General features: G+C 39.0%; 5 protein-coding genes across 5 annotated transcripts; 1 reads left to right on the forward strand and 4 right to left on the reverse strand.

Annotated features, from left to right (window-relative positions):
- Nucleotides 1-9,133: 9,133 nt before the first annotated feature.
- J4E83_008856 (uncharacterized protein) lies at nucleotides 9,134-9,842 on the reverse strand (the record flags this gene model as incomplete). Its single annotated transcript, XM_049335749.1, has 2 exons — nucleotides 9,134-9,532; nucleotides 9,588-9,842. 2 exons carry the CDS (start codon nucleotides 9,840-9,842, stop codon nucleotides 9,134-9,136), a joined length of 654 nt encoding a protein of 217 aa, XP_049185015.1.
- A 1,170-nt stretch (nucleotides 9,843-11,012) lies between these two features.
- J4E83_008857 (uncharacterized protein) lies at nucleotides 11,013-11,850 on the reverse strand (the record flags this gene model as incomplete). The annotated part of the gene is made up of 2 exons (XM_049335750.1): nucleotides 11,013-11,202; nucleotides 11,255-11,850. The coding sequence occupies 2 exons, from the start codon at nucleotides 11,848-11,850 to the stop codon at nucleotides 11,013-11,015; spliced, it is 786 nt and encodes a 261-aa protein (XP_049185016.1).
- Nucleotides 11,851-12,487: 637 nt separating this feature from the next.
- On the forward strand, nucleotides 12,488-13,167 carry CRP27 (40S ribosomal protein S22; the record flags this gene model as incomplete). Its single annotated transcript, XM_049335751.1, has 3 exons — nucleotides 12,488-12,535; nucleotides 12,587-12,671; nucleotides 12,908-13,167. 3 exons carry the CDS (start codon nucleotides 12,488-12,490, stop codon nucleotides 13,165-13,167), a joined length of 393 nt encoding a protein of 130 aa, XP_049185017.1.
- A 567-nt stretch (nucleotides 13,168-13,734) lies between these two features.
- HSP98 (Heat shock protein hsp98) lies at nucleotides 13,735-16,494 on the reverse strand (the record flags this gene model as incomplete). Its single annotated transcript, XM_049335752.1, has 1 exon — nucleotides 13,735-16,494. One exon carries the CDS (start codon nucleotides 16,492-16,494, stop codon nucleotides 13,735-13,737), a length of 2,760 nt encoding a protein of 919 aa, XP_049185018.1.
- A 477-nt stretch (nucleotides 16,495-16,971) lies between these two features.
- J4E83_008860 (uncharacterized protein) lies at nucleotides 16,972-18,744 on the reverse strand (the record flags this gene model as incomplete). Its single annotated transcript, XM_049335753.1, has 4 exons — nucleotides 16,972-17,042; nucleotides 17,126-17,933; nucleotides 18,276-18,544; nucleotides 18,621-18,744. 4 exons carry the CDS (start codon nucleotides 18,742-18,744, stop codon nucleotides 16,972-16,974), a joined length of 1,272 nt encoding a protein of 423 aa, XP_049185019.1.
- Nucleotides 18,745-19,166: the final 422 nt, after the last annotated feature.

Below are 19,166 nucleotides of genomic sequence, written 5' to 3' on the forward strand. Positions count from 1 at the left end.
TTAGTACTAGTATACTAAAGAATATAAAACTAAAGATTATAGTACTTTAAAAGTAAATAAACTAAAACTTAAAGTTTTAGTACTATTATTTCTAAAGTAGTTAAAGCTTTTAAATCTCTTAGACTAGCTAAAAAGCTATTTTAATACTAAAGTACTTTATAATAGAATTTAAAATTAATCTTTAAAAAAACTATAGAATAATAATATATATATATAAGCTTTAAACTATTATAGTAATATATTCTAAAAACTAATAGTTAGAATATATATACTAAGAATTTAGAAAAAGTATACTATTTATACTTTTAAAATTTCTATAATAATTAGAACTCTAAGAATATTTTAAAAATACTAATAGTAGTTTAGAGCTAATACTTAAAGCTATACTATCTAAATAATATTTTTATAAGATTCTAAAATAACTATAAGTAAATTAAAAATATTTTTTATTACTTCTATATATTTTAATTATCTAAACTTTATAAGACTCTTATAATAGAATCTAAGAATAAAAAAGTTTAGCTAGATTTATATAAAAAAGAAAAAGAAAGCTAATAGAAACTAGTACTAGATAGTACTAGCTTATAGAGTAGCTCTTTTATAAGCTAGATCTTAATATTATTAGTTATTTAGTAGCTAGAAGTTTATATATTACTAAAGTTCTAAAGAAGTATATTCTTAATATACTAATAATTAAGTACTTTCTTAAAAGTAGAGATACTATCTATATCTACTTTACTATTATAGTATAGTAATTAGTTACTTAATTAGATTATATACTTAAAAGAAAAGTAAGTACTCTAGTAGCTTATTAAGATAGAAAAAAGCTTTTTTAAATAAAAATACTATTTTATTACTTATTACTACTTACTTTACTTTTAGATTCTACTAATTAGATATTAGATATATTCTATCTCTATATATAATATTATTATACTATACTTTATATATACTTAGAATAGAAGTTAAGCTATATCTAAGTATAAATATAGAAAGCTATATTTAGTAGTAGTAGACTATACTAGAAAGAATTTTTAAAAAAAGGTAATAAGAAGTAAAATTATAATTAAAATATTTTTATATATTATCTCTAGTATATAAATACTATTATATAGATAGTAGTAATAATAAAGTTTTATTAAATCTACTACTATATTATAGTAAATATAAGATATTTAGAAAATATATCTATATTAAGATTACTATATAGAGTTACTAAACTATCTTTTATTACTCTACTTTATATTAATATTCTACTATAATAAAAAAGTTCTATTAAAGCTAGTAAAGATATAATATTATAGAACGTACCTCTAGATACTCTAGTAGAGTATTATACGTAATTATACTAGTATAGATTAAGATAAGCTCTTAAAAGCTTTACTACTTAAAAAAGCTTTCTAAGTAAGCTTATAATATAATAATTTATCTTCTATTTATTTCTATACTTCTAAATATAATATATAACTATAAAATAGTTATTTTAATATAGTAGCTATTAGAGAATAGAAATACTATTATAGTTATAGTAAATAAAGAATAAATATACTAGTTCTATAAGTAGTATTTATATTAAACTATTACTATTACTCTATTACGTATACTAGTATAGAAATATAAGTATAATATAGTAAAGTAATATAGTATATAATTATAATATAGATATATTCTCTAAATATCTTATTTTATAGTAGATAGTAGTATATATTCTTTTAAAAATTCTAGTAATTAAAACTAAACTATAAGGCCTAAGGCTTAATAGAGCTTAATAGAACGTACTAGAGCTTATTAGACTTAGATCTTACTATCTATATATATATTATCTTAGACTAAGAATACTATCTTAGTTATTCTTATCTTTTTAAGTTATATTAGTCTAGTAGTCTAAGACTATATTCTTATATAAACTATAGAGTTTAAGAGTTCTAAGCTCTATAGACTTAGATTCTATAAAGAAAAAGAGATAAAAAAGTATATATTCTATATACTCTTAGACTATTACTATATATTATCTTAGCTATTATAAAAGTTTTATATATATTAATACTATATCTAGAATAATAGAAATAAATAGAAAATAAATTATTATATTATAATCTTTCTTAAAAAGCTTTCTTAAGTAGTAAAGTATATAAAATTTTATTTTAATCTATACTAGTAAGTTATATATAGTACTTTCTAAGAGTACTTTAAGAATATATTCTATATTATAAGCTCTAGTAAGATCTACTAAGCTTTATTAAACTTTAGATCTTATACTTTCTTAGAAAAGAATACTACTTTAATTACTTATTAATATCTACTTTACTTTTATATTCTACTAGTTCTAGATTTAATACTTTATAATTTTATTTAGTATAAATATAATAAGTATTTACTTATATAAATCTTTTTCTATTCTATATTATATATCTAAATTAGAATTAAAACTATAAGTAGAACTACTTTACTTATTATTAAAAATTTAATTTTATTACTATAAGCTAGATATTAGTATATAAGTAGCTAGGTTTATATTTTTATTTAGTAATTCTAACTATTAGTTTACGTATAGTACTAAAGTAGACTTTAGTAAAGATTTTACTATTTTATATAGCTTAAAGTCTAGTTATAAGTAATTATAATATAACTATATTATAACTATATATCTAACTTAGACTAATACTTAATAGTATATTAGTTAAAATAACTCTAGATATTATTATATACTAATTTAATAAAATATAATAAGTATATTTAGTAGAACCTTAATAGATAGAATAGCTAGTAAGATATTAGTATATATTAATTTTAAAATATTTATAGATTAGTTAGCTCTAGAGTTTACTAGAGTACTAAAAGACTAGAGTACTAGAGCGCTAGAGCGCTAGAGCGCTAGAGCGTCTATACGCAGCCTATACGCGCGCTAAGTTAGTATCTTAGTAGATTAGTTAGAAATTATTTCTAAAATAATTTTTTTAAAATAATAATAATACTACTCTACTATACTACTTATACTACTAACTAAGCTACTAAATCTTACGCTATCTACTATACTAAATTATAGTCTACTAAATTATAAGTATACTTTATAGTAATATATAAAACGTTCTAGAATTATTTATTAATTAATTCTAATAAATTTTAGCCTACATTTAAGTAATTTCTATAGCTTAACTAGCTACTATTTAGTTACCTAGCCTTTACTATAAATATATAAGGTTAGTCTATTATCTATATAGATTAGCTATACTATATAATTAATATTAGTAGTAGCCTTTATAGTATATAAATTATTTCTTAATTATTTTCTAAATAATTCTAACTATTCTTTTAGAGAAAGTTTACTAGCTACACTTTTCTTAAAAACTACTTACTTACTACTTATAGATTAATTATAGCTATAGCTAGGTAGGTTAGTATACTCTCTAACTAGCTAATTTAGCTTAAATTAAGTAAGTTTAAATTATTTTTTAATTATTTCTAAATTAATTCTACTTAGTTTTCTATATAAATATTATAGCTAACTATAATATAATTACTAATTTCTCTCTCTCTATTACTAAAGAAAATTTAGATTAATTATTAAATAATTTAAATAAAGAAGAAAAAAAAGAAGAAGATAAAAAAAAAGAAAAAAAGTAGAAATAAGAAGATAAGAGCGCTATCTCTAGCTAAAAGAAAGAAAAGAAAAAGAATAATAGCTCTTTTTAGAATACTATTTAGCTTAATAAAAATTAAACTTAGGTAAATTATTTCTTAAACGTTTCTAGATTATTTCTAACTAATATAGCTTAATTATAATCTTATAATAAATTATATCTAGAAGTATTTCTCTAATCTAGATAATAAATTTAACCTCTCTTACTAAGAGTATAATATAGAAGACCTTAATACTAAAAACCTAGAAAGTAAGCTTTATTTAAATTATTTCTTAAATATTTCTTAATTAATTCTAATAAAATTTAGACTATACTTTCTTCTATAATAAGTTTACTATATATACTTCTTAGTAGTTCTTTTATAACTTTTTTAAAGAAACTTCTAAGCCTAAGAGTCTAGCTGCTCTCTCTAAGTTTAATAGTAATAAGAATTAAAACTATAGTAGAATTATTTATAGAATAATTAAGAAATAATTTAAGAATAAATAGATATATAAAATAAATTTAATAAAACTATAACTTTAATTATATTCTCTATAAGTTTTAAAAAGTAGAGGTATTATAATACTATTAATAAAGGTAATAAGCTATATTTTAGTAAGTAAAATATATATTAATTAAAGTTTAAATAGTAAAAAGAGGCTTATATTTAAATCTTCTACTTTAGTAGAATTTATATAGTAAAGGCTTATTATTTTTAAGTAGTAGGTAGTAAACTAATTAGAAATTAATTTTACTTTTTTTCTATTTTTTTTACTTATTTAAGAATATAAAGCGTAGTATCTCTAATAAGAGTTTAGTAGAAAAGGTAGCTAGTTAGATAGTAAGTTAAATTAGCTCTAGATTAATTAGAGAATAATTCTAAAGTTTATTTTAAATCTACTTCTTAGTAATAGTATTCTTTTCTACTACTCTAAGATTATTATAGCGCTTTATTACTTTTTAAAAAAAGTAATAAGTAGCGTAGTACGTTTATAAAGATATTACGCTAGTAGAATTTAGCGTAATAGAGTACTAGAGATAAGTTTTATAAATATATTTAATAAGGTTTAATCTTCTTTTATAGTGCTACTAGAATTAGTTTAGAATTAATTTATAAAGAGTTCTAAGTAACTATTAGACTTATACTATAAAGACTTAAGAAGCTTTTATTATACTTTACGTAATAGAAGAGTTCTTTATAGAAAATAATATATCTTCTTTTAGAGTTCTTAAGGTTAAACTCTATAGAGCTACGTAGAAGTATAGTAAGAGTAGTATATTAGATATATATAGGCTAGAATAGTTAGTAATTAATTTAGAATTAGTTAGATAAAGATAAACTTTATTAGAAAGAACTCTACTTACTATATTTAATATAGAAAAGATAGAATTAGAAAGTAAGGTAGATTTTAGTAGATTTTATTTAGCGCTAAAAACTCTTTAATTATACTAACTATTTTAAGACTAGTCTAGTTACTTCTTAACTAGTTCTAGATTAATTTATACTAGAAGTAAACTTATAGCTTTCTTTCTTAGAGCTCTAACTTAGCCTTCTTAGTTTAGATTTAAAGTAACTTTCTTTCTTATTAAAGTTTTACTTTTTTACGCTTTCTTTTAAGCTTACACTTCTTTTTTTCTAAGTTTATATCTAGGTTAGAGTATTTTTTACATAGATTAGTTCTAGATTAATCTAGAAATAGTTATACTTATAAAGCTAGTAATAAATTAGCTCTAAGAGAGAATAAAGCTAAAAGTAATAACTAGAATATCTATATACGCAAGCGCTGCGCTACTAGCTAGAAGCTTAGACGCTAGTAAGGTTACTATTTTAATAGTTTAGGTAATTTAAGTAATTTAAGAATATTATCTTTCTCTTTATTTTTTTTTTCTTATTTCTTACACTTTAAATAGTTTAGAATTAATCTATATATAGATAACTAAATACTTACTTTTTTTTTACCTTATATTATTATAAAAGTAGCTACTTAGGCTTAAATTTTGCCTTAATTTATACCTAATACTATACTTTTTATAGATTTTATATTTCTATATATTTTATAGATCTATCTATATAGTACTAGGTAAAATTAGTTATAAAATAATTTAGAACTAATTTAATATATAGTCTAATACTAACTAGAAGCTTATATCTTAGGCTAGTGTAATAGCTCTTTATATATACTTATTCTATAGTATTTATATAGAATTCTAGTATATTCTAAATAGCTTTAGATATACTACTATAGTGTATATTTAATTTTATAGTAATAATAGAGTTCTTCTTATTTTTTACCTATTCTTTAGCTATAGGTATTAGAGTATTTTCTTAGAATAGTTTAGAAACGCTCTAGAATTAATTTAGACTACTTACTAATAAGTAGATTATATAACTTAAAATACTTAGTCTAGCTTACTATAGTAAGTAGCGCCTTTATTCTACTCTATAAAGAATCTTTAATATATAGTATACTAGAATAAGCCTTATTAATAGTGTAAAGAAAGTAAATAATATAGAATCTTATATAGTAGCTAAGGTAGTACTTCTAGTCTTTATTAAGCTAGTTAAGGCTAGTAAGGTACTTTCTAAATTCTAAGCTAAAATAAGCGTAGATTAATTATAAATTAATTTAACTTACTAGCTATCTACTTAGTATTTATATTAATAGTAATACTATAGAAACTACGTATATAAAGATACTACTATTATACTAGCTAACTTAAATACTTCTTTATAGTTTAGAAGAAGATAGTAAATACCTTTTAGTATATCTTAAAGAACTTAGCGTTAGTAGTAAGACGCCTAAATATAATAACTATATAAATTAGCTATAGATTAATTTAGAAGTAATTTATATACTCTTTTTATAGCTCTTTAGTATAGTAGTAAAAAGAATTTCTCTCTAACTATTATAGTAGCGCTTAAAAAATATATCTATCTAGAAGATCTTTTATTTTATAAGTAGTTTAGCTTACTTATTCTACACTTAGATAATAATATAGCCTCTACTAGCTAGTAAGATTTAGTAAATATATACTTATATAGATTAATTTAGAAATATTTAGAAAATAATTTAGATAGCGCTTATAGTAGTAGAGTTAGAATAATTTACTCTTTTTTTAAAAAGAACTCTTTCTAGGCTAGCGCCTAAAGAAAATATAATTAATCTTTAGGTAGTAGCTATTTTTATAAGGTAGTCTTTATTTATTTAAGTAGTATAGAGTTTCTTAATTAATAAAACTTTACGCTACTTTAAGTAGAAGATAAACTAGTTAGACTATAAAAAGGTAGCTAGAATAGTTTAGAAATAATTTAGAATTAATATCTATAAAATAGCTTATATTTTATAGTATTTAGTATTAATATTAATTAGAATATATAAACTATATTCTTAACTAATTCTATATCTAGCTACTAAGGTAGAAAAGGTATATACTAGTATATACTAGTTAAAACTACTATAAAGTATAGAACCTACTTAAAATATAAGAAGATAATAATATTAATTACTATATTATAGTTTTATAAAATAAGTTTACTTTAACTCTAGATATAGTTAGTACCTAAAATAGTTTAGAATTAATCTAGAAATATTTTTTAAGAACTTACTATAGTCTTTTAGACATAAGATCTAGAGCTTAACTATATTATAGTTTTTATAAAAGCTCTCTACTTTACTATCTAGAAGAGCTTATAAATAGGTAATATTAATTTCTAGTAGTACTCTTTAAATATAGTACTCTATATTATCTAGAGCGTAATTACTATAGATAATAAACTAAGAAGTAGGCTCTATTACTTACTAGAATTAGTTAGAAATTATTTCTAAAATAGTTTAACTATATATACTATTAATTCTACTTAAAATAACTCTAGACTATAAGAACTTTCTTTATTAGTATAAATACTATTTCTAAACTAATACTAAAGTCTATTAAAGTAGCTTCTAGTCTTTCTTCTCTTTCTATTCTACTTAATTTAGCTTATAAACGTTTTTATCTACTTAAGTATTTTATATAAGCTTTTATCTATTTATAAGTAAGTAAAATTCTATAATTAATTCTAAATATATTTATATATTTTAATACTAGAGTACTTAAAAACCTATCTTAAGATAGTTAAATTTAAAAAGAAGCTAAAAGTTTTCTTCTTTTTTACTTTACTAGCTCTATAGTATTAAAACTACTTATACTAGATTAGTTTTAAATTAATTTAGAAATAGTCTATATAGGCTACTTATACTTTTAGTATCTTATAATACTTTCTTAACTAAAGAATATTACCTATTTACTTTTAAAACTTAAATAATATAAATATAGCTTTTAGAGTCTATACTAGAGTATTAAAGTAGATATATAGTATACTTAATAACTTTAGTCTTTAAAAGAGGCGCGCTACTATTTCTAGAAGTAAGTTAAACTATACTCTAGTTTAAATAAGTCTAAAATTATTCTAAAATTAATTTAACTATATATTTTAACTTAGTCTTTAATACTACTATTATTACTTTTACTAAAGCTAGATAAATATAAATTAAATCTCTTATAAATATCTAAGTCTAATATATTAAAGTTAAGAAATTTAGACTTAGCGTTAAATATAGGTAAAGAAAGCTTTATATTATAATATAAGTATAATTTAGTCTAAATTAATTTAAAATAAATCTAAGAATTATTTAAATTAAAATTTTATTACTAAGTACGCTAATTCTTTTAAGTAGTATAACGCTAGTATGCTATATTTTAAAAATTACCTATTTGCGTTAGCGCATGCTATGTCTTAGCGCGCTCTTAGTTAGATGGACTGTATGCACCTGGAACCGCGAACCAAACGATGATCGTTGACCGGCTTATTCACGCCTTCCCCACTGCGGTTCGCTCCCTATCTAACCTGTCAATTGTCGGAGATGCGAGGTCGTCTCAACGCTGCCCTGAAACCGCTACGTGCAATGTCTCATGAACAATGTCTGGCTGGTACAAAGACAATTGCTTGTCGCGCGCGCTGCCGTGCCGTTGCTCTGCGCGACAACTCCTCCGAGGCTGCTTGCTGGCCCGTCCAACTTTCCAGACAATCCATGTCCAGCAAACGCACGCTTTCCACCCAGAAACACAAAAGCGCCATGCAGCGGTTCAGCATGATTGCCTGTTCCCGCTCACGCACGCTTACGCATCCTGTGCTCAACGCCAGGGTGATCGTCCATTGGACTTGTCGATCTGATCTGGGCCCAGTCCCCCGCAATCTCGCTGCACAATGCTTCATGCCAATCTCAAGCGTGGTGAAGAAGATGCGATTGAACGCAAAATAAGTACATTGAAAGGAAGACCCTTGTTCAAAGTCACATACCAACGACCTATGACGCCAATACACCGGTACGCCTTCCCCCTTTGGACACGCTTGCTGACAGAGGTCCATAACCCAAATGCATCAAATCTCTCGACTTAATACGCGCCTCCAAGCGCGTGCGTGTCTCGTTATCATCTCTTCTCGAATTAACATCGCCCTTGGGATGTGCCTAGTTGTTCACGGGAATGTTGCCCATCTCAACTTCCTTCCTCTGCTGCCTCGCTGCCCACTTGTCCGCCATCCAGGTAATCATTGTGACAGCCATGCTTGCGCCCACAAGCAGGAACACGATCAGGGTTCCGTATAGCGCAAACTTGCTTGCCCCACAAAGGGTCTTGAAGTCGCTGTTGCCCATGCCAGCAGGCATGGCAATGTCAGCAGGCAGATCCTGATCAAGCGGTTGAGAGCTCTGCATCTTGCAGGTCCAGGTCTGGATGGTATCGACTTCTGGCGCGTTGTTGTTGAGCATGTGGGCCCAGATGGTGGTGATCAGGGTTAGGAGAAGAGTAGGAAGGAGGGTAGCGAGGGACAGAAGAGCACGCAGGGTGTATTTCTGACGAAGCGCGAGCTGATGTTTGTTAGAACAAGGTTCTTTTGCATGAGATTCATCGACGGCCGCATACCTGAGGGAGAAACGATGCGATCAAGAATGCGCCACAGAGAACCAGAGTCACGACAGACGAAGCAATGAGCGCCTTGGTTCCCTGCACGTCGAAGTGCTGAGGCCACATCGGTGCCCACCAAGGGTTTGTGAGATGTTGCCTGTTGAAGACATCCAGGGTGTGTGCCGAAGTGCCAAGGATGCAGATACTGAAGACGACAACAAGGCCGGTGATGATGGCCTGAGCCAAGTGGAAAGGAGCGGGGTTGATCTTCATCTTGATGATAGTCGTTGGTCTCGAAGTTGCTTTTTATATTGCGAAAACGCGGAGCGTAGGTATGGTATAAAGATCGGATGGATTACTAGGCGTCAACCAGTGCGCACCTTTCTTTCTCTGAATGAAGGACGAATGAACGAGAGAACGAAATAACAAGCAAGCGACAGAAAGCGGCCTGATATAAGCTAAGGCTCCGAGTCGATCTTCTTTGCCTGGGATGGGGATAGAAAACAACTCTGGGGGTGGCACATGCCTTTAAAACGATCTCGGTCGCAATGGGGGTTTCACGCCTACAGAACACATCGTGCAACCCCCTGCAGCCCATCTGGCGTTCGCGTACAGGAATAGACGAACAAGAGCAAAGAAAGAACGGCAATCTGTCTTGCCGCTGCGACCATCAGTCGGACCTGGACTAGCAGCGCCAGTGTGCTGGGCTTGTGGTGAGGGTATTGTTGTTCGCAGCGCGTAAGCTGCACACCAGGCCTAGAATAGCGATATTAACCTGCATGGGGTCTTGCCGTATTACCGCATGTGTGCATTTAGCAGCACATGCCGTTCCCTGTGGTTCAATCAGGGTGCCGATCGTACCGTGCGTCAAAGACTGTGGCTTGTCTGTGGTTCCGCTGGTAGCGAGGTAGGGCAGAGTCAGGGCATGAGCGGTTGTAGTGCGCTGTCAGCTGTCGAATGAGGATACAGAAGGATTCAAATGCAGGGTCGCCAGAGTGTGAAACGCGAATGGAGCGTGGGCGCTTCCAGAGTTGAGGTGCAGATGCTAATTCGTGAGATGTCTGGGCGCTTACAGCCTGGGGTGCTTCTACGCGATGATTGGCTGTGAGCGCCTGACGCGAGGAGTGAGACTTTGGAAGCAACGACCAACGAAAATAGCAGATCCTCCTGATAGTAAGCTCAGTCAATTTTCTTAGAGAGGCTGATGGAAGTTCATGAATCGTCCAAACTGCTCTGCATGTGGGATGTCGTTGGAAAGGTGAATGCTGTATTGTGCATTCTGCCATCCTTAGTACAAGAGTTCTTCCAATATATGGCATAGTATATTAATCGGCCATTTGCTACATCTACACACGCTCGCTGACTGCGATGGTAATACCCAAGCTACCAAATCGTCGGAGCGCCTCGAAACGCCATGAGCGGAGAATCGGCTCGGAAGCGCTATCAAAGTTGACCTGTGAGGCCTCCAAAGCCCCACTTCCGCCGCCCTGAGCTTTGCGACTCTTTCGCCTTGCCCTTCTTCGCAGCCTCAAGAGAATGTGTCTTCTCCCAGTCTTCATCGGCCTTGTACGCAGTGATCGCCTGCTCGAGGTTGTAGCTGGCTTGTTCGAGGTAAAGGAGTGCAACGTCGTATCTAGTGAGGATATTAGTTCTGTCCACTATATGGTGGAAGGTGATGCCCTTACTCTGCGACCTTGCATTTGACCATAAACTTCCGTAGCTTTGTCTTCTTGATCTCTTCCTCCTCGCCCTCTAGTGGCCTCGGGCTTAGACTGACCCCACCTTTGTAGAACTCTCCCGGTATGAGTACCGTCCTACGCGCCGCTAGTAGATGATCCGCATACAGGTTGTTCGTTCGGCGTAAGGCGTCGGCGGGTACACCATATCGGAGCGACAGCGATAAGATCGAGTCGTTGTTCTGGTCGACAAAATGTAGAACATCAGGCGCGTCTTCGGCGTCTGTCCTCGACTTCTCAGATGTTGGTTGCAGCGCGTTGCCTGCTGAGTATGGTGGTAGTTCGTCGTCGACTTGCTCGCCCGGTGGCGAATACGTAGGAGGGTCGCGGAGACCTTGTGGTGGTAGTGCTGATGGCCCTGTCGCTATCTGGCAATATGGGCAGTAGTTTTGAAATCTAGGGTTATCCGTCAAGCATCTGGCGCATATGGCACGACCGCAGCAGTCGAGTCTGCGCTCGAACTGCGACGGCTTCTCGGTCTTCTCATCGTATGTTGGGGGAATAGAGGATAGGAGCGCAGCGCAGGTACAGCAGGCTTCAGACATGATGAAACAGAAGGGTGAACTAGAGTGTATGAGGGGACTTCCGGATGTCTACACGTGAGGTTCGTAAGGGATAATGGGAGGCAAAGTGACTGCCGCTACGTCATGACTAAGACAGTTGGCGATCGCGAGGGCACGTGAAGGCGCGATAGCATCGCATACATGTGAAGTGCAAACCATAAGCTCTGCGATATGTTGTCTCGTGCTCGGCAGACATAACCTCTCTCTGTATCGTGAATGTGACGTGTGGCATGACAGCCAGGTGTTGGAGTTTGGCGCTGAGTGCACTGAGCCTGCAAGGGTCCCGTCGTTGCTGCCAAGCCCAGCCCCGTTAGCGAGGACACGGTCCACCACACCAATTTGCGCCTTCCAAACTCGAACTTTTCTCGCATCTCCGACCTTCCCTACCGCCCACCGCACCCTCACGAGGTATGTCTTGGACCCGAGTGCCCTTCAGAGCCCGGGGATGCAATCGCTGCCGTCCGCAAGGATGAGGGCGACACTGCTTCTCCTCTTCGACACGAGCTGAAGAACCCTTCTGCAAGGGCACTCTCCATGCTCTGGCATCTGGAGGCTAACCACGCACGCGCAGATACCTCAGTCGCCTCCGCCACAGAGAATCTCCCGTTAAACCGTCAAAATGGTCAAGACTTCCGTCCTCAACGATGCGCTCAACGCCATCAACAACGTAAGCTATAGCTCCGGCGATTGACATGGACATGCGCTAACAACTGAACAGGCTGAGAAGGCTGGCAAGCGCCAGGTCCTGATCCGTCCTTCCTCCAAGGTCATCGTCAAGTTCCTCACTGTCATGCAGCGTCACGGTACGTCGACTCGTTCATCTATCACATCACGCGTCATGTCTCCAAAGACGTGTATTCCTCCGCTAGCAACCCCATCACCTCTTCGGGCTGATAACTACTCACTGATCTCGACTCCCCACGATCAATGAGCTTTAAGTGTCCGATAAATTAACTGCGGAGGACTTACACGTCTTCGGATCCCTTTCATGACGTCTGATGTTTATTTCGCCGCAACATACACTAATTCTCTTCTTCAGGTTACATTGGCGAATTCGAGGAGGTCGACGACCACCGCAACGGCAAGATCGTCATCCAGCTCAACGGCCGCATCAACAAGACCGGTGTCATCTCTCCCCGCTACAACGTCCAGCTCCGCGACATGGAGAAGTGGGTCGTCAAGCTACTTCCCTCGCGTCAATTCGGTTACATCGTCCTGACCACCTCCGCTGGTATCATGGACCACGAGGAGGCCCGCAGGAAGCACGTTGCTGGCAAGATCCTTGGTTTCTTCTACTAGAGGCTGTCTCGATATGTGGTGGTGTGGGATTCAATATACCCTGGCTTGGGCAAGCATCTGTTTGGCCAAGTAAGCCCATCTTGGGAACGTTGGACGAAGAAATGACAAAAGTTCATGACTGGGAAATTTACAACATATCCACTATGATGCTTACCCATGAATGTGAAATATGATAATGGTAAATGTCGATTGACACTTGAACACAATGAAGTCATGATTAGCGTAATGTTTAGCATATCCTGTGATAGACGAAGACAGCTTGTACAATGCGATGGTCATCTTTGAAGACATCGAGATGTTGCCATAACAATCCAATGACGAATCTGAACGCATGGTGAAGATGAAGGTATTTGAAATTTGGTTCTCATTAACTATGTACAAGACACGGTCATCAAGCATGCTATCCCGTAAAACGCCAACCCGCGCCTTTACTTTTCATCGACAATCATCAGACCATGAATCATAATCCCATCATGATGCCTCTACTAGGGCACTCTTCCCAAACCAGTCAGTCCCTGAACGCCTGTGCTGAAATGCCTTTAACTCAACCTCCCTTTCGCAATTTCCCTAGTCGTAAAGATCCATATCCTCCTCCGCATCCAACTCAGCAACAGCATCAGACTCATCGTACATCTCCGAATCATCCTCACTGTCCGTGTGGTTAGGCAACACCATAATGTGTCCATCATCAAGCACAACCCTCGCGGTCTCACCCTCCTTGATAGAACCACGGAGGATAAGCACCGCAAGCCTATTGAGCACCTCCTTCTCGATGAGACGAGCAAGCGGCCTAGCACCGTACGCAGGCGAGTATCCCGCCGAACCAAGGTAATCCCGTACCTCAGGCGTCATCTCGATGCGCACATTACGTCCGTTCTGGTTGAGGCGTTTCTGGATCTCGCCGAGGCGCACGTCGACGATCTTGCGGATCTCGCGCTTGGTGAGGCGGTTGAAGATGACGATGGAGGAGATGCGGTTGAGGAACTCGGGGAGGAACCAGTTGCGCAGGGCGCCCATGACCATTTCTTTGGTGGTGGGGTCGATCTTGCCGTCGGGTGCGTTGGGGCGGGACAGGTGCTCGGCTCCTAGGTTGGAGGTCATGACGACGATGCAGTTCTTTGCGTCGACGACGCGGCCTTGGCCGTCGGTGATGCGGCCGTCGTCCATAAGTTGGAGGAGCACGGTAAGGACTTCCTTGGCGGCCTTTTCGACTTCGTCGAAGAGGAGGATGGAGAAGGGTTTGCGGCGCAGGGCCTCGGTGAGTTGACCGCCCGCGTCGTGGCCTACGTAGCCGGGTGGTGCTCCAATCATTCGGCTAAGGGAGTGACGCTCTTGGTACTCGGACATGTCGAAGCGGATCATGGCCTTTGCGTCGTCGAATAGGAACTCCGCGAGGGCCTTTGTAAGGAGTGTCTTACCGGTACCGGAAGGACCACAGAACAAGAAACTGGGTGGTTGGTTGGGGTTGGCCAGACCAGAGCGCTGAAGTCGAATGGCGTTGGAGACAGAGACGACAGCCTCCCTCTGACCAACGACGACTTCTTGGAGGTGGCGCTCCATGTTGAGCAGCTTGTCCTTCTCTGTAGTCTTGAGTCGAGTGACTGGGATACCGGTCCAGCGAGCGACAATCTCGTTGATCTGGTCTGGACCAACAGAGTCGCTCATGAGAGCCTCACCACCTCCGCTAGCCTGGTGAGACCACATCTCTGCATCCGCGCGGGCCTTGTCTCGCTCCAGCTCGCTGATGCGCTGCTCGACATCGGGAATGGCGTAGTACTTGAGATCGGACGCAGTCTGGATGTCGCGCATACGCTCAGCTTCAGCAAGCTTCGTCTTGAGGCCTTCAAGCTTGAGCTTCTGCTCCTGGATGTCCTTGCTGCGACCCTTTTCGCGCTCGTACATCTCACGAAGCGGCTTCAGCTCTTCTTCGATGTTGGCGGCCTCTGCGCGCGCCTCCTTCAGACGGACTTGTGAGGCTTCGTCCTTCTCTCGGGAGAGCGCGTGGATCTCGATCTGTAGTTGTCGGTGGCGTCGCTCGAGGTTATCAAGCGCTTCGGGTTGTGACTCTCGGGTGACACGAACGGCTGCCGCAGCCTCATCGATAAGGTCAACGGCAGAGTCGGGTAGTCGGCGCTGAGTGAGGTAGCGGGCAGCAAGGGTGGCTGATGCGACAATGGCACCGTCCATGATGGTGACTCCGTGATGGGTCTCGTAGCGCTCCTTGAGACCACGAAGAATGGAGATGGTCTCGGGAATGGACGGCTCCTTGACGAGAACCTGTTGGAAACGACGCTCGAAAGCAGCATCCTTCTCGATGTACTTTCGGTACTCGCCTAGGGTTGTCGCACCAATGCAGTGAAGCTGTCCACGGGCCAGCATGGGCTTCAGCAAGTTGGCAGCGTCCATGCCGCCCTCTCCAGATGAACCAGCGCCCATGAGGAGATGGATTTCGTCGACGAACAATACTATCATCTCCTTCGACTCCTCGATCTCCTTCAGGACGCCCTTCATGCGGTCTTCAAACTCTCCGCGGTACTTGCTGCCAGCAACCAAAGCACCGACATCGAGAGAGAGCAGCTTGCAGGCTGCGAGGTTGGCCGGTACATCCGCGTCGACAATGCGGCGGGCAAGACCCTCGACGACTGTAGTCTTACCAACACCAGGTTCTCCAATGAGGACTGGGTTGTTCTTTGTTCGCCGAGTCAAGATGCGGATGACTCTGCGTGTCTCGTCTTCTCTACCAATGACTGGGTCGATCTTGCCCTCTCGTGCCATTGCCGTCATGTCGATAGTGAACTTCTTCAAGTTCTCGTTTTCCTGCTCCGCGTCTGCCGACTTGGAGTCCACCCGCTTTGTGCCTCGGAGTGCCAGGATAGCATTGTCGATCTGCTTGACGTTCGGTACGTTGGACTCGGCGAGGATCCGTTGCATTTGCGCATCCTGGCAGAGGGACTGGATGAGGTGGTCGACGGCGATGAAGCTGTCTTTTTGTGTCTTGCTCAAGTCTTCGGCGGAACGGAGCACCTTGGCCATAGCAGGTGAAGGTGAAGTCCGCTCTGGCGGAGGGTCTTGGCTTGGTAACCGTACCATAGCCTTCTTGAGGTTGCGCTCGAAGAGTTGTGGGTCGCCATTCGCGCGTTCGAGTACTTGCTTGAATAGCGGCGGCGGCGGTACGTCGACTTGGTTGGCCAGATCTTTGGGCGGATCTATGAGCGAGACGGCGAGGTGGAGGGGTGTGAGTTGTGAGTGCGCATAGCCCTTAGCTAGATCGAAGCTGTCTGCTAGAGCCTTCGCGGCGCGGTCGGTGTAGGCGTCGAATGAAGTCATGGTGATTCGTGACTATAGCCTGGTGTATATGGCCCGAAGCCAAAGGTAATAATCGTGGGTCGTGAGCTCGTACTCAGGAATCGTGTATGCGTTGTGTTGTTGTTGGGTATCTCTGGAGAAGAAAGGAAGTGTTGCACAAAGGACTCGAGAAATATTTATAAGGTGCAGGCAGCTTTACTCAACACTTCGTGAAGCGTCAGGAAGCCGTCAGTGACATCGTGTGGTTTCTCGTCATGTCTCGAAGCTAGGCGTGGGTTCTGCCCTGTCGGTAGAAGCTTCTGGATCCTCGTACAGGTTTCCGGTCAGGCAAAGAGCTCCCCGCCAATCGCAGCTACGTCACTCCTGTTGCACTTTACCCGATATGGACTAGACCAGTCGCGTCGGCCCAACTGGTGCCACATCAGATCATCACTCCACGCCTACCCAACGTTCCGTCTGCAATGGCCATGGTTCAATGCGACTCAGGCGGGTCCGCGATCAGCGTGGCAGGGTGTGACTCTTCACGCCTTGCGGCCTGACGTCCGGTTCGAAAGTATGGGCAAGGTATACTCGACACGTCAGCAATATTTTCCTATATCGAAGTTTGATTCTCTGGATGAGAGAACTCGTTGACCAGGCAGAGCTTTAGTACCAGGATTCTGGCTCTCTCCCTCGTTTGGCCACGTTTGTTGAAGTCCGCCAACTTCGCCTCGATGGTTTCCCCAGCTGCCAATGAAAGCCCTACCCTCGTAATCCTTGACTCCTTTCCACCACTTCCCTTCGAGTCTGTCTATCAACACTGCCGCCTTCTCGTCCATTGTCAAACACAGGAATAATCTCGACACATCGTCTGGAGCGACGTCGTCCATGCGTCCACCAGGGTACATCATGGTCGGCCACTCAGCTACGACCAATCCACCCGAACTAGGCCATGCGACACCAACCCACGCGTTTTCCCTTGCCGTCGGCTCAGGGAGAGCAGCCATTTCGTCCTCATCTTGCAAGTGGTCGGGTTGAGTAAACAGGGAGTGTCTAGCGGGAGAATCCCACCACTTCCCACCGAGCAATAGTAAGCGCTGAGCAAAGTCGTCTTCCTCTTGTCGAGTGGCGTGACGCTTCTTCGGAGGATCGAGACGGTCGAGGCCGAGAAAGTCGAAATCTGCAGGACAGGGCCTCTCGAGTACGATCACACCTCCGCGTGACGGCCAAGCGAAGATAGTGATTTCTTCGTAGAAGTCGACACGCTTACTGAGATCTTTGACGCTATTGTAGATGGTTCGCGGACCGCACAAGTGCGTTGGACGCTGCACTGGACTTGTGAAACGTGCGCTATCAGATGGAGGCTGTGGCGTGGGACGGAATAGACTGAGCAGGCTATCCATGATGAGGCCGAAATGTGTGTCGAGGGCAAGGATGGAGGCGGGGAACAGAAGATCAGGATACCGTAGCTGTGCCGCATTCTCGATCACATGCAAACCTCAAACAACGGGAACGTCATCGCTTCGGCCCTTATCAAGACTGAGGCATACCCCATATGTTAGAGAGTACGATTATTAATCGCACTAAACAGAACCTTATAGGCCATTGATGATGTAGGACGACCATCATGATTTCGTATCTTCATCCTGTTTTGCACCCAACGCATCACCCCAACACTTCTTCTCCATATCACGCCTCACGAATGGCCACGCGAGAAGCATAAACATGGCCATCAGCGTATCCACGATCCCCCATCCACGCCGCGGACTCGCACCCATAGCATTCGCCCACAATAGCTGAGGATCGAATCTCCCATCACATACAGCATAGTCGCCGCTCGCTACATTTGCCACAATCTCGGGCGCAATCTTCGCAGCGTAGGGGAATTGCTTCTCCAACTCGTGAAGCTCGCCCGACGTGCCTTCGATGCGCTTGGTAAGTTCGGGTTTAGTCTTTTGCTCTTGTAGAAACGTTGGCGTGATGAAGTTGTGCGCAAAGATACATTGGACGGCGTACGTGCTCTTTGGGCCTGAGTACCTCATTACTTCCATGCGTAGGGTGTCGGCAAGTGAGCGTTGAGCAGCTTTGGCGGCTTGATGTACGCACGATCAGTCAGTATACTGAGTTTTAAGACTTGCACCGTTCTACGGCGATGCACGATCACTTACCGGAGTATGCTAGGTAGCCAGGTGCCGGGACAAGCGATGCGGAACTATTCACGAACACAATCTTCCTCAACTTTGGGCTTAATGGCACCGCAGCGTCTTCGTCATCTTGAGTCCACAGCTTCATTGCCGCCTGCGCCGGGTACAGGCTGGAGTAGTAGTTGTTGTTCATACAGCGTTCGAATACTTCAGGCTGCAGATCGAGCAAGTACCCGCACTCCGACGGTGTACCGCCAGCAACACAATACACGATATCCGGAATTGTCGGCTGTGATGCGAAAAGGGAATACGCCTAGTAGTATCATTAGAATTCTAGTTTGTACTTGCCTCCTCATCTTGGTAGTTGGGCCGGACGTCTACTCACTGCTGAAGGTGTGCCAAGGTCTGCAGCGATTGCCGCGACCTGCTGGATTTCGTCTCTTCTGCTTGCCAGAATCTCATCTTTGGCCTCGTCAAGCGACGTTTGCCCGCGCGCAAAGATAGTTACATGAGCACCTATACGATGTGTTCAACAATGACGACAGACACTCTAGGCATACCAAGCTCGTA

Source organism: Alternaria metachromatica (genome assembly GCF_023757995.1).
Source record: "Alternaria metachromatica strain BMP 0045 chromosome Unknown scaffold_28, whole genome shotgun sequence".
Taxonomy (NCBI): Eukaryota; Fungi; Ascomycota; class Dothideomycetes; order Pleosporales; family Pleosporaceae; genus Alternaria; species Alternaria metachromatica.